General features: G+C 41.5%; 1 protein-coding gene across 1 annotated transcript in view; it reads right to left on the bottom strand.

Annotated features, from left to right (window-relative positions):
• The window catches only part of LPAR1 (lysophosphatidic acid receptor 1), a 69,356-nt gene extending 43,525 nt beyond the window's left edge, over positions 1-25,831 (bottom strand). Inside the window, exons 1-2 of the mRNA XM_066338471.1 lie at positions 25,765-25,831; positions 544-712 (exon numbers count right to left, since the gene is read on the bottom strand). Coding sequence (XP_066194568.1) covers positions 544-603 — 60 coding nt within the window. The 5' untranslated portion in view covers positions 604-712; positions 25,765-25,831. The remainder of the gene's footprint in view (positions 1-543; positions 713-25,764) is intronic.
• Between the last annotated feature and the right edge of the window lie 892 nt (positions 25,832-26,723).

Genomic DNA, 26,723 nt, shown 5'->3' with positions numbered 1-26,723 from the left:
GCATCTCCTTTTCTGTTTGTAGTTTTTACTTTACCAGAATACTCAAGTACTTGGTGTTCAGCACATGAAGCTAAGAAATCACTTTTATAAATGAGTCTGAAACACAGTGGTTTCATGAAAGCAAGATTAGTGTGTTAGTAATGTTAAATGCGTTATTAATTTTACTACTTAAAACTTTCCTGATAAGAACACTGAACCTGAAATTTCCTTTGGTATTATTCCAACTTATCCTCATTACAGCCTCTATTTTGAATTTATTAAACACAGAAAAAAAATCAAGCTATAGTGCAGTGATCACCTACATGGAGTCAATAAAGATCATATTCTGCCATACATTTTCTTCTACAAATAGTACTACAACACATCAATGTTATGTGTCAAAGTATAACACTCTCAGTAAGTGATGAGTGGTTTTAATATAGTATTTCCAGAAAATTCCCCTGATGACTTAAAATGAGAAAGGAGAAAAAGCTAAGATTCAAAGAGGAAATAGAAAAGAGGTTTAATCAGTTACCGGCTAGAGTTTCATTGTGGTCTACTCACCTCAATCATCTCAGGTTGGGACATCATGGACGACGGCACCAAATCGGTGGGGATATCCATGGTAGCTCAAAATGCCACTGTTGTCCTTGCACTGCTCCTCTGCACCAGCAAGCCCTTGGTAGGAACACAGAAGCCCTTCCTCAGACTCTGGTCATACTGATATTTACTCCTAACAGGAGAGAAAAAAAACGGTGAGAACAACAAGAGAACTGAGTTGGCAGCCAACAACCAAGACCCTGGGCTGCTGAAAAACCAGTCTGAGTTTGTACAGCCCCACTTGCTGACATAGCCACTCAGAACAGATTTGCAGAAGTTTCAAAAGGCATACAGGAATTTGATCCAGAACCAGAAAAAAATTTACCCGACAACACAGACTAGACTCACATAAACTGAAATCAGCGAGAAGGCTATGCACAGGCTTGCTTTGCTTTTGCAAAGAAGTATGGTCACCTCCAGAACATTGAAACTGTGTTCCCTCCACAACAAAAGAAAAAAGAAAATCCCCATAAAAGAACAATCATAGAATTACTTGCTGGAATTCTGGATACATTTATTCCCTCAGTTCAGTGATCAAATGAACTTTTCTTCTTTGTTAAGAAAAACGACTTACACTTAAAAATATGACACTCCTTTTTTCCAAGTAGTCATAGATTTGCAGCAAATTAATATACTGAATTGTAAAATTTAATCAGTAGAATTGCTTAAATTGATTCAATTGAATAAAGTTATCTCCATAGCTACCATGGTTATCAAGGTCAATCCAGCTTCCACAGATATGTTCTTTTCTTTTTCTACTCTTGTGTGCAAAGAAAACAAAAAGAAAAAGGTGGAGGGGGAAACCTGTGTAAACCTCATAAAAAAATTCTAGACTAAGACTACTGCTGGCTTTTTCCCTTAGTGAGACTAGATATATACAACACAACTCACAATTAATAACCATATAAAGGATTTTGGACAGACATCTATTGCTGTCTTCATCTATCCCTTCCTATTCTGCAAGTCATGGCAGAAATCTACTCATGCAAAGTGTAATCAGCATCTAATAAACATACCAAAAATTACTCCAAACTTCAGTAGTATTTTTCAAACTTAGGCCATGCTATAGCTACACAGACAACACCAGTAACTTTCCTGGCCATAAGTTCCTTTTTTCAAAGGCAACATTTAGCAGGCCAAGAAAGAACAGATAACTGCTGTAGCAAAGTTATGCTCCACATGCTTTTCTGATTCAGTTATGTCTTTTTTTTTTCCTGTCTTGTTAATTTAAACTCAACCTTTGCACGCCACTGTGGAAATTATTCCTCCTTCTTAAAAAGCATCATCTTGAAATGCCTGCTTCACATTTCAACACATCCCCACATGCCTTACGTCACGTGTAGCTGTCTCATTTTCCAAGCTCTAGGATCACATTTTCCATCTTTATATAGCTTTCCAGTGACCCCTATTCTTTCCTACTCAGTTCTTGCTAGTAGCCTTTCATTCTTTCCACTCCCTGCTCCAAATTTCTTCTTCTCTACTCATGGGGAGGGCACAAAATGGAGATGTAGCATCTTGCCACGATAGTCTTCACAAAGTGAAAGAAAAAATGCAACTTTCAGGTTTCCTGTTTTCTTTCAAAAATGAGAGTTGAACTAATTTTCTGAAATCCACCGGTTTTATTATGGCCAGATGAGGGAAACAGATAGCATCAACTTGGAACTCCGACTGAGGGAAGCTTCTGCAACTTGACAGTGATTTTCAGTAAAACTCTATGAACAGCCTAAAAATCCTCAACCAAAAACTCATTAATGTCTTGTGATCTGTTGCAACTGTAACTTAAATAAGATCCCAGAAGACTTTTTTTCCCGTTCTTCTCATGACATGCTTAAAAGCAGCAGTTTCACTGCATCAACTTTACAGCAAGTCATTTTTAGTTTCTTTTAAAGTATTTTCTCTTAATCCTGATATGCTGCAACTTTTGGAGAATGAAGGTGGGAAAAAATTACAATTGAACCTGACTTTAGGGAATACTGTTTAAATCAAAACCAAAAGTATGCTTAGAATCCTGTCTGTCATACAAAGAGAGAAAACAAACATTTCTTAATAGGGAGCATCATAAAGAAAAAAAAAACTCTGAAATCTATTCATCTTACAGTGTAAAGTACTAATTGATCCCAGATGGGCATGTCCTGTAAAGTCATCAAAGAAAATAAAACTTTTGAATACCATGTAAAAAAGGTGAGAAAATAAGAAAAAGATCTCATAAAAATGTCACACTTCCAGATGTCACATCTGAATTTTTTGCCATCTGAAAGTATTCATTTGGCATCACTCACCTCTGGCAGCCTTTACTAAACAATCCTGCTTGCAATTAATTCATTCAGCTCACAAAAAAAATGCATCACCCCACCATGGCAGCCTTACCAGTCACAAAGAAAAATTAACGCCATCCAGGGAAGAGCAACAGCAACGGCTTGTCCTGCCTAGAATTTCATTTTAATATTTGTTGAAGTGATAGTGAGCATAACAAATGTTTTTCTGCTGTTCCAAATTGAGATAAGAACAATTTACTGGAAACCGCAATGCTATAAGAATATGAACAGTAACAGCAACAATATTAATAACATTAAGTATACATAAAGAAGGTGATTTACATGCAGAAGTGCTCAAAGACTGACCTGGTGCCATGCTGCCCCTGAGACAATGAACCATGCACAGACCTCTGTGCCCATGTTTTTCTTCCCAACTGTAAGCCCTCCCTCCTTCTTGGAAGCAAGATTCCCTTACTTCCATGCCCCTGTGGTGATGTGCATGGCATAGAACAACCACCTAGGCACAGGGCTCCAGGCGCTGACTTCTCATGGCTACTATGAGAAAATTAACTCTGTCCTAGCCCAAAAACAAGCATTATGCACCCCTTATTCTATGCCATCTACATCATGCCCTAATCCCACACCTTCCAGCTTTACACACATACATATATACACATACACATAAACACAGGTATAATTTCCAGAACCAGTGGCCATCTCTCCAAGATGTCCATTGTGTTCATTTAGTCCATGACTGTGGGCTCTACGAGGAACTCACAACTGGTGTATCTGGAGCATCCATACTCATTGTCCTTGGTAGTTATGGCATACAGTGGTAGTGTCATTCAGCAACCAGCATTACTTAATTTAACGTTACAGACTCTTCTCACCCAAAAAGCAAATACACCACGTTTCCCCATCCCTCTGCATTACCCACCAAGTGCACTCAGGTCCTTGAACAAAAACAATCCCATGGATGGGTCTGCCTTTTCTTGAGGCATCACTAATCCAAACTGTCTTCCCTTACACATTTCTCATATGCACTACAGTGACTTTATCCCCTTCTGCAGTACGTGGAGGTTTGAATTGGGCAGGGCCAGCTCAAACTGCAGAATCTCTAATACTAGAGCCTCTAGTGTTAACTAACAGGCGGTCTTCCCTAAATGTAGATCCCAGTGTTTGAAGGTCCCACTACCAATTGGTTTCAATTTGGTTTTTGGCAGTCCATTGCACTGTTCAGTTTTTGCAGACTGGTGCATGGACTATTATAAAACCACTCAATCCTGTGCTCTCTGGGCCAGGTGTCTATTTTTGAAATGAGTCTCATTGTCAGATCCTCTCAGGGTTATTGTGCCTCCACAGGACTTGCTTTTTCAGGCCCAGGATGGTGTTCCGGGCAGTGGCATGAGACACAGGGTAGGTTTCCAGCCATCCAGTGGTGACTTCCACCATGGTCAGCACATAGTACATGCCTTGGTGTGTGTGGGGAAGGGTGATGTAGTCAATCTGCCAGGCCTTCCTACTTGCATTTAGACCACCACCTCCCACCATACCATAAGGGTTTCACCCTCTTGGCCTGCTTTATCTCAGCACACATTTCACAGTCATGGATAACCTGAGAGATACTTCCATGGTTAGATCCACCCCTAGATCACAAGCCCATCTATGTGTTGCATCTCTTCTCTGATGATCAGAGGCATCATGGGCCCACTGAGCCAGAAGTAATTCCTATTGCCAGACCAGATCCACTCAAGACTCTTCAACCTTGGCAGTTCTTCCATCTGTCTGCTGTTGCAATGCTCTTCAAAAGCCTGACTCTTGCGTGCATGTGCATCTACAGCACACACTTTTACAGCAACTCATCTACACAGACAGACCTGTCTTGCCACAATTCAGAAGTCCAGATGTGTTTCCCTCTGTGATGCCAATTGTCTTTTTTCCATCATTCCAGCCATCCCCACAGAGTGTTTGCCACCACCCACAAGACAGTGCAGAGGTAGAGTGCTGGCCACTTCTCTCATTCAGCAATATTCAAAGCCAGCTGGATGGCTTTAAGCTCTGCAACCTGACTTGATCTAACTTTTCCCTCAACAGCTTTGCAACTTGTCATATAGGACTCCATACAGCAGCTCTCCATTTTTGATATATCCATGAGATATGGCACAAACTGTCAGTAAAGAGAGAATATAGCTTCGCATTTTCAGGTGGCTGATTATATGGTAAGGCCTCCTCAGCCCATGCCACATAACCTCTACCTCTCTTATAATAATCTGAAATTTTTGCTTTTGTACCAGTCCATGATGACTTCTGGTGATTTGGATTTCCTATTTGAGCTTGCTTTGTGATCAAACGCAACCCACTTACTTCACATAACATCAGTGGCATGAAGTGTGGAAGGGACTTTTCCTTTGAATATCCAGCCCAGCACTGGGGAGCCATGATGCCAGGAGGATCTATACCTTGGTGCCAATCACTTCTGAAGCAGAAGGATCCCCTTCATAAGCTACCAGATATGCTTTTTCAGCCAGGATGTAGGATGCCTTGAATCCTTTGCATTGCTGACTTCAGAACCCCAGGGGTTGTCCTTGAGTCTCCCCAGATACTTCTCATGAGAGACTCCAGAAAGGTCCATTCTCCCTGGTTGTGGTGTAGAGCACACTTTTACATCTTCTTCCATCCTGACTGGCCCAAGGGCTGCATGAACAATCTACTGCTTAATTTGCCCAAAAACTTGTTGCTGTTCAGCATCCCCCTTAAAATCATCCTTCTTCCATGTCACCTGATAGAGAGGGCTTCCAATCTGACTCTACTCTAAAATACGGATCCTCCAAAAAACCCACAATTCCTAAGAAAGTCTGTGTTTTCTTCTTACTGGCTGGTGGGTACATAGCTGCTATTTTGCTGATTTCATCCACTGGAAACTGACAATGTCCGTCTTGTCATTTTACTCCTAAAAACTGAATTTCCTGGGTAGATCCCTTGATCTTACTTCACTAAAACCAAGACACCACCAAAACATAAGGACAAGCCACATTAATTTAAATTGTTTTAAGGAATATAGTTAATACAAGTAGCTCGGTGTGCACAGGTTGCAAGCTGAGCTACCTGCCTTTAGTGTGTTCCTTAGTGGAAGTGGTTGTGATCTTTACAATTTCCTTCTAATTCTCCCCTCTCTCTGTTCCATGGGGTGTTGTATATGCAAATGAGGATAACTCTGTGCATTCTGTTCAGTACTTAAAAGAACTGCAAGAAGGTAATAGCTGTGATTCAGTATTGGGCAAAAGAAGCTGGAAAGAAATAAAAAAGAATTCCTGAGAGATGGTGCAGACCATTGTTGTACCCTTGCCCTAAAGTTCTTCTGAATGACAGTGAGCAATTTTTTTCCATGGAATGAGACTCCCCTCCATCTATCTCCCCATTAAACTTCTGATGTCTCAGCAAAGAGACTACCATTACTCCTGCCTCAGTAAATGCACTAACAGTTTGGAAGTTAGCATAAACTTAACAGTCCTGGTCAAACTTTGCTGATAGAGTGTGTTTGAATGCACATGTTTAACAGAGCAAATTCTGCACACTGGTTGGTATCAGCCCAGCTCTATTACCTGATACCCCTCTCCAAAAGGCAGGATAAAGAGCATCATCGCATCCACTATCTTATTACCATGGCAATAAGTACTGAAAGAGATCTTGTATATGACATTGACTAAATGTGTTTAATAGTGGTGACTGCAAGTAATCAGCACACCTTCAGACCAACTACTGTCTTAAGTTACAGTGTAAGATGCAACCAAAAGTAAGTATTCTATCACCATTTTCATAAGCTGTTAAAACCAGGTGCGGCAGTGTTCTTTATCTCTTTCAAGACACATCCCTGACAACTCCTCCAAGGGATATCTTCTGCTCATGGGCCAACAAGGCATGACTCAAAATTACATCATCCCATTGTGAGACCCTCTGCCCATGGGGAGGAACCAAACATTGCCACCTGGATATAATCTGAGGTGTAGAACACCAGAGCATCTACCACTGGATTCCCAGAGGAAAAGAGCTTGACAATCACCACTGGAGAAGGACCAGACTTTACTACAGGATTACCACTTCAACAGAACCACATCCACGATTTAATTTGACTGCTATCGCCCCCCTGACCAACCAGGTGTCAGGTTGTATTCTGACTCTAGTCAAAGCTAGTGTTTTCTGCCTTTATTTCAATTTTCCTACTAAAATGTAGTTCTGAATTGGAAAATCAGTGGTTTGCTATCAAACTGGTACAGCTACCAACAAAATGCCAAGTTACACCTGTTCTTGCAGCACATGCAACACCTCCATTGTCCCAGTGAAGACCAGTTCTACAGGTATGTCCACCTGCAAAGCCTTCCTGCCTGCTGTTTCTAATCGCTGGCCAAACCACTTTAAAAACCTTCAGAGCTATACCTTCTTGCCCATCTGGAAACTCTTCATAAGAATAAATAAATTCACTGTGAAAATGGATTTGTGAAATATTACTGAGAGGTCGTGGAAGTCTGGGAGTGCCAAAAACAAGGGACAAGTTCACCACGCTTCCTGTGCTGGCTGCACCATCAACCTGCCTGGGAACAGTCCCTGTCAGTAAAGCCAGACATTTATTGAGTCTTGCTTCACTGTCTAGAGAAATAGAATGGAATTTGCTAACATATGAAAAGGTTCAGACCCAACAATATGAAATCGCTACCTTGCAAATACTGAAATAAAAACAAAACCAAAACCCAGAGTAAAACATAGCTGATGCTGCCCTTTCCCAGTATCAAGAGTGATAAAAGTTACAAAACTAACAAAAGTTACAACCAGCCCTAAAAAATTGGCCAGATTTTAAGGCTTAAGAATAAAGAACAAAGACAGATTGAAGGTACAGTAAAACTGAGCTTATTTGTTCACTTCTGCAGAAGAAACTGAGATCCTCACAGGAAACAAGATGGATTTTTCATGCTGCTGTTGGACTAGCATGATATACAGGGGCAAAAGCTCTTACATATGCACTGAAGATAGGGAATAACTCTACAAAATAGAAGATGCTTATATAAATACTACTTCATCCCTAAAACACAGTGCATATACTTACCAAAATCACAACTGGAAATCAATTTATATCTAGAAACATTTCTTCATCAAATGTCTGTCCCTGTGGAGGAAATCCCTACGGACCTGGGAATTTCATCACAGTTGTCCACAGTTCAGTTCACTTTGACATTAAATGTCAATTCCTTGCAGGTATTGTTCAAGAGATCAGAATTTTCTTTCACAATCTGAGAACGTTAATCCAACAGCATCAATTTCAATTCAGTCTGCTTCTGCTCACAGAACTCCTGCTGTTGATGAAGCATTGCACTGTTTCAGCACAAATATATACAGAGCAATTATTAAAAAGGATCATTTTCCAACCTGACACAAAAAATGAACAACACAGAAACTGGCTAAACAAAATATAATCAAGGCTTAGAAGGGACTGAAGGAGAGGGAAGGAGACCTGCAACAAAAATAATGTAGTATTTTAAATGTTTCACTGTCACCAAAAAATGACATATCAATAATAAATAAATAACCTGGAAACTACAATGGATAGTTGGCTGGCCCAAACCCCAGAACTGATTGGTACTAAGCCTCACTCTTGCACTCTGTGTAGCATAACAATATTTTGTAGCAGATCTGCAGAAGCACTGCCTGAGCTGCATTCACAGGATGTCCTGTGCACTGGGGTTGGGTCACAGGAGGGAAGTCAGTGAGGCCAGTGGGACAGCCTCCTGCCTAGGCACTGAGAGAACAGGACAACAAGTGCCATCACTACCCACCACCTGATCTCCAGCATGCTATCTGACTCACCTCAAAATCTCAGGGGAGACCCGGGTCAAACGGCAGGGACAGCCAAGATCAGAACAAACCACAAAAATGTCAGTATGCTCTTCCAGTCATTGACAACCACCTTCCTTTTATCATCCCATGCATATAATCTGTTTTCTGGCTTTTCTCTGGGTAGGTTTTTTTGGTGTTGTGGCTGTTGTTGTTTGGTGGGTTTTTTCCATTTGTTTTTATGCGCTTTTTTTTTTTTTTTTTTTTTTTTTTTTTTTTTTTTTTTGTGTGTGTGTGTGTGAGTGTGTGTGTGTGTGTGTGTGTGTGTGTTGTTTTGGCTGGTTTTTGTTTGTTTTGGATTTGGGTTTTTTTCCTGTGTATGTGTTTATGTGTTTTTGTAGGATTTTTTTCTTTGTTTTCAGCAATCCAAACACTCAGGACTTTGACAACCAGAAAAACCGGACAAAAAACTGTCCCAATTACAGATCAAATCCAACCACTGAACATGTCAAAACAGGTAATGCCTACACCACTGCTGCCCCTTCAGAATTAGCATGCCCTGAACAATTGTCTTGGAAGTGATTCAGTGTTACAAAGATATAACAAAGAGTCAGGGATTTTATTACTGCTGTGGTTCTATGTAAGTAACACATCTACTTTTGTGTTGGCATGATGCCTGCTTTGATTGCAATTTGTCAGCCAAAACATACATTCAGCTTAATATTAAGTGTAATCACCTTTTTAGCCATGAACAGCATCAAAAACAGGACAGCAGCATATTTAGCTGTGTACCAGGTTGCAGATTGCTTTACTGAAACAGCATCAGCTTGCCAGAGCACTCAGCTTTTATTTAAGCAAATCAAAACAAAATAACAGACAACACCTTGGAAAATTTAACTTCACAATACCTAAAAGGCATCCAACAAAAAACCCCAAACCAAAACAAAAAAAAAAACAAACATGAGCTCACTTAGAGGTCAAACTAAAATGCAGAACTCTCAAAGTATATTACTAACCCGGGAGTAAAAAAAAAAGAAATAACAACAACAACAACAAAAAAAAAGAAAGTCATGTTTCCTGTCTTCCATTCTGCCTTCCATCAAATCATATCCATACACCTCAAAGACTTTTAGATTTTTTAAAAACTGCTGCAGGGAAGTTTGCAACTTCCCGGGGCTAAAACACACTTCCAGTTTACATTACTTCAGTCTTTACTGTCTTTACTTTCAAAATACAGCTGTTAGCCTTTCTTAGGTAAGGAAAAAAGATGAAGATTTCAGCAGTGATTTGAGGCTAGAAATTTATTTCTATAGAAATTTAAAAAACTTCCCTCAGATTCAGCAGGACTCTTCCACAACACAAGGCTCCACAGAGGATCTTAAATCTAAGTCATTTGCATTCACAGTGCAGTCTCTGCTTCAAACAAAAAAAATAATTGTCAGTCATACTTGTTAAAATAGAAGCTCTGTAGCTAATCTGGGGAGGATCATTGTTCTGGCTTAACTAACAAAAGTACTACAAGACTGCTGCTAAGGCTTCACATGACAGAAAAGAGCCTGCAAGTTCTGTGAAGATGCCCCAAGTGGAGCCCCCTTAACCAAGCTAAATAGTTTCACAAACTCTGCAGAGGGAGTGTTGTGTGAAACTGTCCTTTTTCCCCACTGTAAGATTAGGGAGACATCTATCACCTAATCGTTTATCACACACAGAATTAATTTACAACAATAAAACAGTATCATCATGCAGCTGCACTCCCTCAGAGAAATAATCGGCTGTCAGAAAGAACATGGCTCAGCAAAGATAGCTTCACAGTGATCCCACCAAGGGAAGGTTAGAGATCCTGCCCATACCCCCAAATAAAAGCAGAAGAGCAATCCAAATGTATTAAAGGACAAAAACCTCTCTTCCAGATTTTCAATGAAAATAAACAAACAAACAAGTAGAGAATATAATATCCTATATAATATCCTCAAGCCTTTAACTTGCAGGGAAATCTTTTCCATATGCCACTCTAAATTGCCTTCTGAGGATGACAAAAGCAGACTGACCACCACCAAGCACTGGGCTCCACCAAAGGGCAGACTGTTCAAGAGTCTGTAATTAAACTACACATTTACCTTTCTCCTTTACCTGCTCTGAGGTTCAGCCCCAGAAAGAACGTCCAGATGATCTTAAGTGAGTAGACTGCTCCTGAAATTACAAGCTGTTCTTTCTTTCAGGAATTGTTTTTGTCTTGGAGTTGTTTTTGGGTTTTTTGAGGGAGTGGTTTTTTTTGTTATCTGGGGTTTTTGGAGGGAGAAGAAATGTCACATTTTATTAAGTGACAGAAAGCATATTTTGAAAGGACAAACCCATAGGATTTGTCATTGTAACGTGAAATCATGAACACATTCACGCTAAGCCATGTCAGTTGTGAGACAAACTGGACTCACATCAGCAGCAGGGTAATGCACAATGGATGCAGCAGCACATCAGGTTTCTCTGCATACTGACGAAAAGAAATTTACCAAAATAAAGAAAAAAAAATACACACTCCTAATTTTTTTATTAACATCTCAACTTCTTTTTTGCTAAAACTGTCATGACTGTGCTCTCTAAAACTGAATCATACTCCTTCTCCTTACCACATACAGGATAGCTTTTTCTCTGCTACAGATTGAGGCACTTAATCTCATTTGCAGTCAGACAAAACTTCCACTTATTTTATGCAGTTGTCCTCTTCCAGGATCCTTTCCATACTTCCCTGGCCTAGGTCAGTTTGCATCATCCTGTGCAATTCTCTCACTTGCTAAACCTCCTTTCCTGATTATTTCCATATTTTATCTATTCCACACCCATCTCCTGGGGAGAATTTGTTGCTGCTTTTTTAAACCCAGAATGACACCTCATCTTCTGTAGCCTCCTACTTCTCTGAAAAGCTGAGCTTTGTCTGAAAATTCAAAAAAATTCTGCGTGGCTTCCTCAATTTTCTCATTTTCCTGCTGTTTGCCCAACACATTAAATTCAACACATCAGTTTGTCTTCCCATTACTATCCAGCATCTCTAGAATTGTTTCAGTCATCATCTAGCTTTTCCTAATGACTTCCATAAGTGCTTGCTTGTTAGGAATTGCTTAGAGATGATTGTTGCTTTGCCACTGATTAAGGCTTAAGAGTCTCTTCCCACTCTCTCGGGGAAAAGAGTGAGCAACTGCCTGAATGCAAGGGATGTTGGCTGGTAGATGCATGTCTCTTGGGACGTATTACGAGCTTCTTCAACACAATGAACAGGTCAGTGTAAAACAATCACACCAAACACACAAAAATTGCTTTAAAAACATCTCTACTAGCCATAGCACCATCTTCAAGGAACAACTTCAGCAGCAGCTCTACAATTTTTTTTTTTAACTGGTAAGTACAGAAACAGTAAGATATCCCTGAAAGTGAATTTTTAATTTTTGCATTTCGAGTAAAGCAACATGATGTAGGAAGACTCTAGATTAATAATTCATGCAATCATCTAATTTCAACATTATCTCACTACTGTAGACTTCCAGAAATTAAAGAGCAAAAATGCAGCTAGACACCAACTCCAGGAGAATAATGCCAGTTCGATCAGGTTTATGTAAACAAGTCACTACAGTATGGCTGGTCTCTCATGGCACAACCACAATGAAGCTGCTGTCATATGACTGTATTTTCAAAACATACACTTTCAACGTACTGACATCTATAGTACCAAATACTTCTAAAACAAGTAATTTCAAAAGAGTTTCTGAAACTCTTTTAAATTTGTTTATTTCTACTGACAGACATGAAATTTGAAGGAGTTAACTAAGAGGCAGAAAAGGTCAAAGTAACCATGGATAGATAGCTCATAATTTAAGATACATTATTAACTGTTGCCATCATTGTGGGCAATTTGTGTATAAAAGAAGCAAGTGTGGTGGGTGCTTTTGTCCTCTTCTGTTATTAAAAAAAAAAAAAAAAAAAAAAAGTGAGAGCAAGGAGCTGCTCATTAAAATTATTCTGAACACTGGAATTGAAAGGGTACTGGACAGAATTTAGTTCTCAATACATTCATATGACTATTTGGCTTATTAATTAATGTCACTAAAGAAGACAACGGGCAAAGACTTTTGTATCAACTTTATTAATGACACAGCCACAGGGATAGAGTGCACCCTCAGCAAATTTGCAGATGATGCCAAGTTCATTGGTGTTGTTGACACACCTAAAGGAGGGATACCATCCAGGGGGACCTGGACAAATTTGAGAAGTGAGGCCATGGAAATCTCATTAGGTTAAACAACACCAGGGACAAGGTGCTGCACCTAGGTCAGGGCACTCCCAGTATCAACACAGGCTGGGGGATGAACAAATCAAGAGCAGCCCTGTGAGCAGGACTGGGGATGCTGGTGGATGAGAGGCTGGACATGATCCAGCCATGAGCACTCCCAGCCCAGAAAGCCAAACGTATCCTGAGCTGTATCCAAAGCAGCGTGGGCAGCAGAGGACAGAGGGGATTCTGCTCCACCTGGAACCCTGCATCCAGCTCTGGGGTCCAGCACAGGAAGGACAAGGACCTCTTAGACTGAGTCCAGAGAAGGCCACCAAGAAGTTTAGAGGGATGGAGAACATCTCCTATAAGGAAAACTCTGAGAGAATTGGGACTGTTCAGCCTGGAAAAGAGAAGCCTGCAGGGTGACCTAATTGCAACCTAGGACCTGACATGAGCCTTCAAGAAAGACAGAGACGGACTTTTTACAACAACATGTAGAGACAAGAAGAGGAAGAATAGATTCAAAATGAAAGAGAGTAGATTTCGATTACATATTAGGAATAAATCCTTTACTGCTAAGGTGTAAGACCTTGCACAGGTTGCCCAGTGAAGGTGTGGATCACTGGAAGTCTTTAAGGTCAGGTTGGATGGGGCTTTTAGTAGTAACCTGGTCTAGGGAAAATGCCCCTATCCATGGCAGGGGGCCTGGAAATAGATGATCTTTAAGGTCCTTTCCAAGCCATTTTAGGATTATGGTTCTAGTGAGGTATAAATCACTATATCAGAAAACAGGAAGCTTTTCTCCAACTATCACTCCTCAGGAAAGAAAAAAAAAACAACAAACCAACAAAAAAACAACAATAATTTAATCTTCTCAACAACTGAGAAAAAATATTTAGTATTTGTTTCCAAGAAGAAATAACAAAGTGATACAATCCAAGAGTTCCATGGATCAGCAACAGCAACTCCATTTGTAAACTCCACCTTTTCTTTTAAACTCAGAAAAGCAGTAACAGGCTGGCACTCTTCTAAAACAAGTTTGTATTTAAACATTCAGGCAATATCCTTCTGCTAGATTAAAAAAACCCATCTGGATGATAACAAAATGTCACAATTTTCTAAGCAGCTTTGAGGGGGGCCAGCCTTAAAATGAATACTTCCTTTTTACCCCACATCCACAAAACAGATGTTCAATCCTCAGGCAGAATAATCCACCACAAAATACAATAATCTGGAAATGCTGAAGCCAAGGAAGTTCAAAATCAAGCATGCCAAACCCCAAATCCCAAATTACAAAGGCACCACCTCAATATAGATCTACATGCACCATGACCAGTGATACACAAACTGGAGTTTAATTTAGTTTATCTGAAATAGAAATTTGCCACCTATTCCTCCAACTCCTGAAAATACATTAAAGACTTGAATACATAAAAGAAGCCAGTAGCTTAATGTGGCTCAGGCCACCACCAATGCAGACACAGGAACTATTTATCAATCTCTCAAACCAGAAATAACAGTCATGCTCCCTTAGAAATACTTATGCGACATCTGCATTGGTTCAACTGACTGTTCTCCAGACACTTTCTGCGGTGCTGTATTTTGCAAAGATATCCTAAAAGTAGTTTGAAAGAACTTAGAGTTAACAATAAGAAAGAATTATCTTAATGACATCATTTAAATTCCCTATTCTCATGTCACTGCTCTTTCCCAAGGCCACAAACAAACTTATCTGATGGACAGCAGTGACCCAGAAATAAGATCTTCCTTTTGATCTTGTCAAAATGGAGGGGGAGCAAACCCAGTAGCTCAAGACAACAAAAAACCTGATGTGGACAAATGAAAGGTAATTATTTGTTGTCCATCATGCAAGTATCTGATGTGCTCAGAACAATACACCCAGAATCTGTGAATCCCTGCTGTAAAACTGGGGCTGGTAACTATTTTCTTGGCAGAGGTCAACAGAGCTTCCTAGTCCTCACAGCCTGCGTCATGCCCCCTGCTGTCTACAGTATGCCAACTCAAATGGTTGGACTTTTTGTGTAACAGTTGTTATAGGTGATCAAGAAATAACGCACTCCCCAAAGTATCCTGGGAACAGGGAAAGCAGCAGCAGCTGTCAGAGATGCTTGGTAGAGAACTGCATCGGAGTACTGGGTTTTGGCCTTGGGTAGCTTATGCTGATCATTCTATGAATTTCAAGATTTATAAATGCAAAGCACTACTGAAATATGCCCTGGTTTAAAGTTTAAAGCAACTTAGGTTGCTGCCTATCTGAACAAGCAGGTAAATACAGAGGATTAGCTCACAGCTTCACTAATTCACTTTAAGAATTGACTTGGATTTACTCTAAGTTGTGTTTAGCAGACAGGCTCTTGGTGCATACAAGAGGTCACATGAATTAAGTAGGCTGTTATAAACCCACACCATACCTCAGTGATTATTCAGCTTCTCTCACTTGGTCCTCAATATATACAATGCCCAACAGAAACAAAAATATTTCAACCTGAATATTTGGGAGATGCCACAAATTCAAGTGAAAATAGAAATCCAGGAGGCAGAATGGAGTTGATGTAAAAACAGAACAAAACCAAAACCCCTTTCTTCTAACACATATGATGACAGAAATGTTAGTGTCCAAGCACTATCTAGCCTGCCTCACCATTTTTTAGACAACATCCTTTTTTTCACCTTTTTAAAAGAGTAAGAAAGGCAAAAAACCCCAATTCTATTGGCCAAAAGTACAACTGAATATAAATGGATTATTCTTCAAGAAAAAAGAAAATGAAAACTCTGGTAGCTTGCCTCCAGCTCTTCCATTGGAACTTAGTTCACATTAGCATGGGTACAAACTTTAAACACATACACACTTCAAAGCCTCCTTCAGACAGTTTTGTAACAAAAGCATAAGCCATAAAGCATTACTTGGGAACCACTAAGACTTTTTTTGTGACCGCACAAATAAACTAAAGAGTTCAAGGGATCCAGGCCACAAAAGGAGAACGTACTGAAATCCACCCACAAACCAGATTTTTTAGGCATCCCACAATTGCACACACCAGCTGTGTCCATGACACTAAAGCTTGATGCCCATGCACAGCTACTCTCGTCCCTGACACAGCCCACTTAGGCATGCTGGGTCTGATTTCCAGCTTCCTGCTACTGAGCAACCTCTCTTAGGTCAGCCAACCTTATACTCTCCCTCTACTCCACTCTCAGGAGATCCCTCCTGGAGTACTGCAACCAACTCTGAATCTCTGAACAGAAGAAGGAGCGAGTGCAGAGAGGACCATAGAAATGACCAGAAGGCTGAAGCACGTCTCTTATGAAGACAGGCTGAGAGAGAGGGGCTTCGCAGCTTGGAGAAGTCAAGGTTCAGGGAAGACCTTACAGCACCTTCCTAAAGAAGGCTTATAAAAAAAAGCTGGAAAGGGAGGGACAAGGGTACACTACAAGGGGGTAACTGACTAGAAAGAGGGCATATATTGATTAATATTAGGAATAAAAAATTAACTGTGTAAATGAGAGTACTCATTACTGAGTAATGAGATGCTGGAACAGGTTGCCCAAAGAAGGTGTGGATACCTCAACCCCAGGGACTGTTTGAGGTTATGCTGCACAGTTCTTTGAGCACTGGTCCAGTGGAAAGGGTTCCTGTCTGTGGCAGAGGTTTGGGAGCTAGCTGATCCTTAAGGTCTCTTCCAACTCAAATCATTCTATGGTTCTATACAAAAATGCACTATGGCATGCTGGCAGAACTGACATTGTTTTGGAGAAATCCAATGCCTACTACTTGGTCAGCTGCTGCTTTCAGCCTTGCAGCAGCCTCCTTCCAAGGGTACTCCACTTAACCCAAGGAGCAACACTGCCAGGCAAGAAGGAAGAGTAAAGCACCTCAACTTAGCAAATCTTTGAAGTTTCCCACTACAGCAATACTGCCACCCCCCTCTAGTGGAGACACAGCTCATACAAGCAGGAGATGACACTTGCAGGGTCCTGGGAGGAAAGTCAGTCAAACCACAAGAGGAAAAATCAGAAGGATATACAGAGCACAGAATGACTTCCGGCCCAATTGCAGCAGGCAGATGCATGGCAAGTGCACATTCGTGTTTTCTACCAACCAAGAAATTCACCTCATCTTGGGAGCTCCAAGAAAAGTCAGGATTTTCCCCCTCTCCTTTCTCACATGAAGCACGAAGGAGCAGGGTGTAGCTTCTTTGCCAAAGCTGTTCCTGCACTTTTGTGCCACTCATCTGAGGGAAAAAGTTTTCACACAAAAATTATAACAAAGATCCCCTCACAGAGTATTCATAGCATATTAGGAACAATTTAGAAAGAGGAACTGAAAAAGCAGTAAACAAGTCTCTCAAATACAAATTTGTCATAAAAGTATGGGCAACTGATTGCAAGAAACTCCGTGGACAAGATGTTGGGGATGGAAATACATAGGATCATGGCATAAGCGTTTGCTTGGGCATATTATTTTTAAGGCATTTATGTTTTCTAAAATCACGCAATTCCCTTTTGCCATCAGATTACACATCTCCTCCTGAATTTTCTCCTCTAGGCTGAACCTCCTAGGATGCTTTTGGATGTGTAACTTAAGCAATCCAAGGCAGGAAACAGAAACACCCCGTATTTCTTGAAGCAGGCACTAACCTATGCTATTCCTATCAAGTGCTTGCAAAAATTAATAATTCCAGAAACTATTTTTAGTCTATTCACTAAATACTAGGATTGTTGTGATTATAGTAATACTCTGAAATTTCAGTCAGTTTCCAGTCCCATGGCTTTTGAAATGGGCATAACATGGGCCCATGGGCCTCTGAAATAGGACACTGTAACTACTGTAAACAAGAAGCCAAAAACTAGGGGAGCAAACACCAGTTCAGAAAAGTCTTCTTTTGTTTGCAAGGCTTCTGTGCAGGGAAATACTCTGAGGTAAAGTTTTCAGTAGTTCCATAAAAAGCTTTAGGAGAAGCAAAACAATCCTGACATGTTGCTAGCCACCTTGGGACAGCTCTGAAAGCTCTGTGCAGAAACCATGCCCAGGGCAGCTCAAAGATACCTGGCCCATTTCCTCAGAATTGCTCTCCATGTATGATACATTCTGTGTGGGACAGCAAGGAAAATGAAAGACAGAAAGACCAATAAACTTGAGACCATTTATAATGGTATCTTTCAAGTACAAGTCACATTCAAGATGATACTCCTTGAATGCTGGGTACCTACCCACACTTCCATTTCCCTAAAGTTGTTTGTCCCACTGCAGCATCTCAGGAAAATAACTGCTGAATTCCATTTCCTTGACAAGAGGAATGAAAGGGCAGTGACCTACTGATGTGCTGGATTTGTGTCTGCAGGAATGTAGCAACAAACAGGGAGACATGTGGACAGAAATGGCTCAAAATCCCAATGAATTCTTCACTGAAAGCCCAGGCTTTGCTCCTCAGCCAAATCTAATGCTTACGTGGATGGTTAGCATATGCTCAAACACCTCTCCTAGTACATCCCAGTGTTACTGTGACATACAGGACAGCAGGCTCTTGCTAGATGTCTGGTTTAACCTGACAAGGCAGGAATGCCTGGAGACATTCTCAGATAGATGCAGGGAACGTTCAAGTTATTCTCCTGATAATTTGCCAATACAACATACAGCACCCTAGCAGGGCTGTGTACACATCTGCAAAGACACCTGCCAAGTGCAATAGCCAGTGATGCAACACAGTATTAATACAGACCTTACTGTGTTTTACTCTCCTTTGGGACTTACAAGCTTGTCATTATCAGTCTGAACATCTGCTTTTCTATCTAAAATTGCCCTACCAATTTCTCGAATCTTTTTTACTTCAATAATTAGTTTTATATATTCAAAGTTAGCATGCAACGACAGAAATGTGCTATGAATTTTAGTCCTATAAGCACAACCTTAGGCAAGAGAGCCAAATTTCCCCTTTATATCCCACATTACAGCTTTACTACCACATGAAACCCTTCCCACTGCAACACAGAAGAAGACTGTACACATCTTGTAAAACTACTGGTCCAGTCTTTACAATCATTTAAAACACACCTGTCACAATAGGCATTTAAACAACAGCTCTATTATGCACAAAAATGTATAATTTACTTCTATTAGCTGGAGTATCAACAAAAGAGCTCAGAAGTGTCCAGATAGAACATCAAGCACACATAAAGGCTTCCACCATTTGCTACTTCATATTCTGTTACAAGTAACTGTGAAAACGGTTAGTAACACAACCATGAAACCTTGAAAGCTCTAGGACCCAAGAAGTGACACCACTGTTGCACTAAGAGATGGTAAAAAAACACAGTAACCACAAGAAAACAGATCTTACCAAGAGACTCAGTGAGCACCTAACGCGGGCACACAAACCAAAAAAAATACTGACCACAATAATGACCACCCAGCACAAGGGAAGGTCCAGGGCCAAGTTGACCTTCTCCTGACCCTGCCACTGGCTTGAGGTACTAACCTGCAGTTCTCCACCGAGGTCTCCTGCCACCAGCCATCCAACTAGCAGCAGCTGGTGCCACCCTGACAATTTGCCTCTTCCTGATCTAAAGCAGGAGGGTATGGGTGCTCACCACCCGCTGGGCCTCTATGCTGTGAGCTGAAGGGACAGTGACTGTTGCACTGGTGGCATTCCCAGAGCCTTACACTCCTCCTTCCACCCCTCCACCTCACTTGATGCCAGCAAAGCTGACTCAGAATTGAGTGGTAAACAAATTTGAGCTTTCTTCACTAACACCCTGGCTGTGGACACCCACATCCTGGCTCAGGGAGGCATGCTGCCCTTCACACACTGCAGCTGTGCAATGCCACCCCAGTTCCCTTGCTCGTCACCAGCAGCAGCCCAAGGCTTCAGAACACTGTCCGGCAGATCTGACAACCACAAGAAGTCAAAAACAAAAAAAGACTAAACATTTAGTGAAATGCAGCAGCTACAGACCCTTTATCAATATCCCTTTGCAGCAGACAAAACAACACTTGCCACACTTGAAAGCTACGTAGATATGAAAGCTGGAGAGCTTATTAGTCTTTCTGCTTTCCTACAAACACTAACCTGAAGTATAACCATCCTAAAAACAGGTGTGACCCGTACAGCATCTCCCTCAACTGCTTTGATTCCAGTAAGTCTTTGCTAGATTTCACATTCAGCTCCCTGCTATTAAATAATCACCCATTTACTGAAAGATACAATTTTCTCTATGCTGTAAACACTCAATACTCATCCAACATTAACTGCTGTAGCTAACTTCTTAATAAAAAATGGATACTACAGTAGCTATACTTTTCCACCCAGGGTGAAAACAATCATCCTCAAATGGTAAAAAAACTTCTAAGAAAAACTTCTGCTCCCATAAATAAAGTACCAGCAATATTTCATATCTGCCATACACATCCTAAAAAGATGGGGAGGAGGGAGGGAAAGGGGCTTGCAATGAAAAATAGTATGCATTTTCTTTGCCAGATTTTTACCACTCTTAAAATCTCCAGTGTTCTGCACAGAAAGATCTTGCCTTTGATGTTAATCCAATGCTTTCAGGCTTGCTCCTGCAAGCACTGCAATATGCAATACATTTTCTAGCTGGCAAAGAAATGGATGTACTGCATGAAGTGCCTGTGAAATCCATTTTACTCCAAAGGCCACTGTGGGATGTAAATTCCTACAGAAAAGACAGAACAGTCTGTAATATGGCAACATGAGGCCTACAGCTAACTGAGGATTATCATACATGACTATCAAACTCACAGACATTTTTTTCAGCAGTTACAAAAATCTACTTTAGGAGGTGTTTTCCTCATAGTCATAGTCAGAAGTAAAAGCAGAAAGATAATATTGGGCTCTCATATCACCTTTGTATTTTTAAAAAGAAATTGAGAGGACCTCCAAATTTTATCTAGATAAATATCACAGGGAAGCAAAAAAAAAAAAAAAAATTCCAATGCCTGTCAAGTTAAAGAAATCTCAAATAAAGATAGTTCAGTTGGCACAAAAGTCTACATACCGTTCTCAGCAATACAGTATCTGTACTCCCAAAATACATTTCCTTCTAAAAGAGATCCAGCCTCTCCACTCTTGCAACTGAAGGCATTTCTTGTGCCAGTGATCCACACTGCCTACTATCATTTCAGCAGCAGAACACATTGCAGTGTGGGAGTGGGAAACAGCAAGGCACAACACTTTGCTCCTGTTTCCCCAGCACAGCCAGCAGCCAAGCCATTACCCATCACAAAGCCCACCTGCACAAATCTTCAAGGCATTTGGAAAGCAAAGCACTCTGCACACATCCCAGGCCAGAGCCCTGTCCAGGCTATTTATCCTGGGAGGAGGAGGGATGTGGTTCCCCCTCTTGGGCTGTGCTGCTGGCAGGGGCAGGCATGCTCTACCCAGACTCCTTGAACCACAGCAGCCCTGCGAGTCTGTGACTGTTTTTGCCTGCCAAAAGCAAAGGGGGAAGATTCACTTTCTTTATCAGAAGAAATAGTTCTTTACTTCACGTTCTCCTCTTTATGTGCGCTAACATAACTGCCTACAGTATCTGTGTCAAGAAGGTGCCAGATCCAGTAGGAAATACATAAAGGACTGAAAAAAACCATGGTCAACAAACTATTCCAGGCTGTGCCTATCAGGAAATTCTGGACACTTTGCACTAATCCAAGCAAGGCTATTGCCCCTCTGCAGAGAAATACAATGCTTTAACCACCTCAAAGTTCTTTGTCAAGAGCATGTAAGAGAAATGACATGGTCATGGAGTTGCCATGTGAGATGTGGACACACATACACTATCTAAGCCAGCACTAGTACATAGGCTCTATTCTTTTCTAGTGCTCAATGTTGCACAAATAGAAACAGTACTTTCAACAGTTAGATACCAGTCATTAAGAAATGAAAATTGATCGTAGAGCGCAACTTTCAGCCAAACAATTAACAAGATTTTGCAAGCCAGGTGTGCTGTTGATCAGCTTTGGAGTACGGAAAGAGTGTCAAGCAGTCAAGAAACACCACTGGAGGAGAGAAGGACAGGCACTTCTCAGAATTCTCCTCTACTATGAACAAAAACCAAACCAAGGCACCAGACATTCAGATGTTCACTGTCATACTCACCAGTACATCAACAGAAGTGCAAGAATGCACAGGCAATTCTTCCATGTTGTAAAGAAACAAAGCTTGAAATATAAATTAAGAAAACCAAAATTCAAGTGCCCTTACATCTTAGTAGAAAAGCAGCTCTCATTTCCTTGACAGAACTTTCTTCTGCTCTGGGAATAATTTTGTATTTCTGTCAAAGCAACACATCAGCCTCACACCTGACCTAAAGTCATTCAGTGCCAATCCAGATTTTGCCATTTACATCTACAGGCTATGGATGAAGCCTTCAGCTTTTGCTTTAGCTATGAAGAAAAATACATGGAGAAAACCATGAAGTGTATAAGCTCTGTCCTAATGCAGCACTGCTGAGGAATGTCACATCTCTACAGTTTCATCTTGTGACACCTGGAAGAGAAAACTCAAAACCACATCAGATGCTACATAGCCTCTGCCAGTTGAAGCCATTACTGCCTCAAGTACCTCATGATCAAGCATTTCTACAAACCAGCATACTCCCTTCAAATTATATAAACTCCTAAGGCAACAAATGAGGACCATAGACAATTTGAAAGCAAACTTAAAGAAAAGGACATGGGAAGATGGAAAAACAAAAGACAACCAACTTTTGAGAAAGTAAAGTGTTTCTTTTCACTCTACTGAACTGATGGAAAAAATAATACAGCTCATTGTGAAAGATGAAGCAGATGAAATGCACAACATATAAAGAACTAATCCACTTACTAAAGATGCTGGAGGACTCAAATATTGATTGATCTATCCTTCTTTCAGTAAAACAGTTGTATGAATCTTTCCCCTGGCATTATGTGTAGCAGCTACTCTTCATATATGCCATTTATGAATTTAAACTGACTTTAGGTACCTCTTAAATTACAAGCACTTTTCTTTCTGAAAAGGAGGAAATTGCACTTATATAGCAAATTCTAATTTTGTGAGGGAAACAGTAGTGAAATGGACAACTGCCACACAGTACCTGTTCTCACTCTCAAATTCTTCCACGTATCCTTGAGCATCTCCAAGAACGTAAGTGATGGCCTGTGAAGAGTTCCCCACTCAGCTCTGACAGCAAAAGAGCTGCACTCGATTTTCCTCTGCATCCATTTGATTAAAAAAGCCATATACACAGCAACAATGTTCAGTAAATGCTGGCAGGCCACCACCTAGAGGTGCTCAAAGCCAGCTCTTCTGACATCTAGAGACGGCACCTCACCTATGAGAGGGCTCAAACTGCTGGGTACTCAAAGGGGAGATGATGGTGGTCTCCCCAAAGTAATAAACTGGTCAGAAGAATTACCTGCCTTTTGATTTAAACCTCTGAATATGAGACAAAGCAAGCTCAGTATGGAGAGGCCACTGAGAAACAGCTAATGATCAATCAAGGTGTTATTAAGGGCTCATCACAGTGATATCAAAGTGAATCCCATGTAAGTACAAAGCAGAGCAAAACACTTTCTTCAACAACTTCTCCTGGATTCCCCAAAGAGTTTAACTGAGTGACACTATTAGACCAAGTTAAAGACTGATTTTTGGTTTTTTGCATTTTCAAGCAGAGAAGGAATTACATTTTAGTTAAAATCTTCCAGAGCTACTGATGAAAACCACATGAACACAAAGGTTTTTTGCTCATAGTGATAAGATGGTCTGTTACTCACACGTGGAGTTCACATATTAAAGCTGGGAACACAGTGCAGCGTTACTTTAATTTTGCATTTTTCATGGGTTTCGTCTCAAAAGCCATTTAACCTTTCGACCCTCAATATTTGTTTTAAAGAGTGGAGGAAGACCAGCTAATGTTTTCCTCTCTTCAACCAGCACTGCTACTGCTAAGTTCTCAGAACAAGGTTTATAGCAGCCAGTGGTCTAACTACTGCGATCTATAATAGGGAGTGATAAAGACAACACCACAGTGATCATGCAGCAGTGCTTCTCAGTATTCCTAAGTAACATTTCCTTGGTTATTTGCCTTCCAAAAAGGAAAGCAACCACCATTCATGTACAACTGCACAGGATGAGAATATGCCAATCTATTCCGGAGCAAAACAGCATTTAATTTTGTGTGGTTAATATTTAATAAAAACAACAGTAAAACACAGACCTATCAGGTTGCTTTGTAAGTCTGAGCACATATCAGTTAAGGAAAAACATGTGGCACGCCTATAGCCAGTAACAGCAAGCTGCAGGGCAGAGCTTCACTTATGCCTGTGCACACAGAGTATTGCTTCAGTTCACTGGTGAAATTGCCAGAAATATTATTTTAGTACTGCAGTATGGCCCATCCTCGCACAAGAGCAACACACAGCCCTGGCCGCCAAATTGAAACATGACTCCCTGACCTGAGAGTAATTCGTTTTAGACCAAACGGTACAACACACCAAACCTGACCTGGCATGCAAAAACTTTCTTTGAAAAGATAAGAGTTGCAGCAGTTCTTAGCAGTAAAAAGATTGCAGTTAACCAAATTCCCCCACATTTTGAGAACACAAGTAAGTTGCCTACAGGGTGTCCCTCAAGTTATTTTGCCCTGGAACTTCAAAAAAAAAAAAAAAAAAAAAAAAAACCCAGCCAAAAAAACCCCAACAATCCAAAAGCAAACAATTACAATTAAAGAAAGCCCCCACACACAGAAAACCAACCCAAACCTGGAGCAAAGAAGGATGGGAAAAAAAAAGAAAAGAAAAAAAAAAGAAAAAAGAAAAAAGAAAAAAGAGAGAGAGAGAAGAAGAAAGGGGGGATTTAGGCAGCTTCTAACATTCACAGACAGCTGAAATCATGAAGGTGTGAGCTTGTTTCACAGAGACATCCCAAAGAAATTAAATTCAGACATTCCAACATTTTTATGATAACGAAAACTTTTCACATATTTCAATAGGAAGCAGTTTTTTGGGATGGTTCTCACCGCGGAGCTATTTAAAAAGAACATAGGAAAATAAGTGAGAGGAAGAAACTTGGTCCCTCTAGTTCCACCTCTCTCTTCTCACTTCAGTTTGCTAACGGCTTTTGTCCTCCAGCTTCCCTCCTGTTCCCCCTCTCTTGGTCTTTCTTTAATAAATCACACCCTTATGGTTGTCATTCATCTTCTCCCCGTCTTTTACCTTTGCTAACACCACAGATACACGGACATTGCTCCCACATGGCCTGAGCAGACTCTTCGTCCGAAGGACGGAGGAAGACAGGAGACAGAGGTGGCAACCATTTTTTTTTATCTAGGACTTTTTCCACTGCCTTAATTTGGTATAAATAAATCCAAAGAGATTTCGGGAGAGAAGGGGTGACAAAAAAAAAAAAAAAAAAAAAAAAAAAAAAAAAAAAAAAAAAAAAAAAAAAAAGATGGAGAGAAAGAAAAAAAGAGGACAGACTCCACGTAAGTCCTCTTCGTGTTTTCGTGTTCCTTAATCAAGCAAGTGCCCATCACTTATTCCAGGCCAGCCTTGGACAGCAGGAATAGCAGCCTGACCCGACGCCTCGAACCCACGCCAGCCCATTCCGAAGGAGCCCTCGGCCGGAGAGGGCCCCGACAAGGGGCGCCGCCCCGCACACCACTGCGCGCCGCGGGACTCGACCAGGTTCGGAAACACCAGAGAAAAAGCCAAAGAGAGGAGAAGGGCGCCGTGGGCACGGAGCCCTTGGGGAATGGGAAGCGGGCACCTTTTCGCGGGCGAGAATGGTGGGACCCCCCGCCCCGCCCCCGGGCCCGCCGCGCTGCGCTTACCTGCGGGGGCTGCGCGGGCGCGGCTGGAGGGAGCGCGGCGCCGCCGCCGCCACCGGCGCGCACAGAGGGAGGGAGGGAGGGAGGAGGAGGAGGAGGAGGAGGGGAGAGAAGGAGGGAGGGAGGGAGGAATGAGGGGTGGGACGGGGAGGGACAGAGCAGAGCGGAGTGAAGCGGGACGGGCCGGGGAGGTAGTGACGGGCCGGGCCGGGCTCCTTCCGCCCCCGCTCCGCCTGCGCCTCCGCCGGGCGGGGCCCAGGTGTGCCCGCCCGCCCCGCGCACCCCACGCGTGCCCCGCTGGCCGGCGCTGCCTCTGCTCGACGCGCCTTGGCCGTCCGGGGAGGCTGCCTTGGGAAAGGGCGGTAGGGTTCGAGTGCGTGGCGGTGGGATGCAGGTATTCCTGGAGCAGCCACAGTTCTCGTCCTGTGAAACTTTCGAATCTCTAGCCGACGTCGGCAAGAGCCTTTTGAGACCCGCAGTCATGGGAATACTGAATTTGCAGATTCGTCGAGCGCTCATCCTTGGAAGGGGACAGGGTTGCACAATAGTTTTCCAGATTAGAAGAATTATTTTATTATACAAAACCACGTTCAAATTACTTCTTTCCCACCCCCTGCCCCCCATAAGTTTTTACTGTGAAATAATCTGATTTAATTGAGTTGCTGGAGCATCTAGAGGTCACTTTTGCGTGTACACGCATCAAGTGAAAAGATACATGTTGCACACAACACTGAAGAGTTCAGGGCTGAAATGGCTAAGCATTTCTAACCCCTGTAGTGAGATTTCTAGGGAGATTTACTACAGCTATACATTCCATCAGTGCCACCAGCAACACAAAAGCCTATTATGAAGCACCAAGCACGTTTAAGCTCTCATATTTCTCAAGGAACCAGAAAGCATCGGAGACAATTCTCAAGTCTGATCTTTGCTTGTGTGTCATCAATACAGTAATGACACTGCCT

This window comes from Sylvia atricapilla, chromosome Z (genome assembly GCF_009819655.1).
Source record: "Sylvia atricapilla isolate bSylAtr1 chromosome Z, bSylAtr1.pri, whole genome shotgun sequence".
Classification (NCBI taxonomy): domain Eukaryota; kingdom Metazoa; phylum Chordata; class Aves; order Passeriformes; family Sylviidae; genus Sylvia; species Sylvia atricapilla.
The sequence above is the reverse complement of the archived record's forward strand: the minus strand, read 5'-3'. Positions and strand labels throughout refer to the sequence as shown.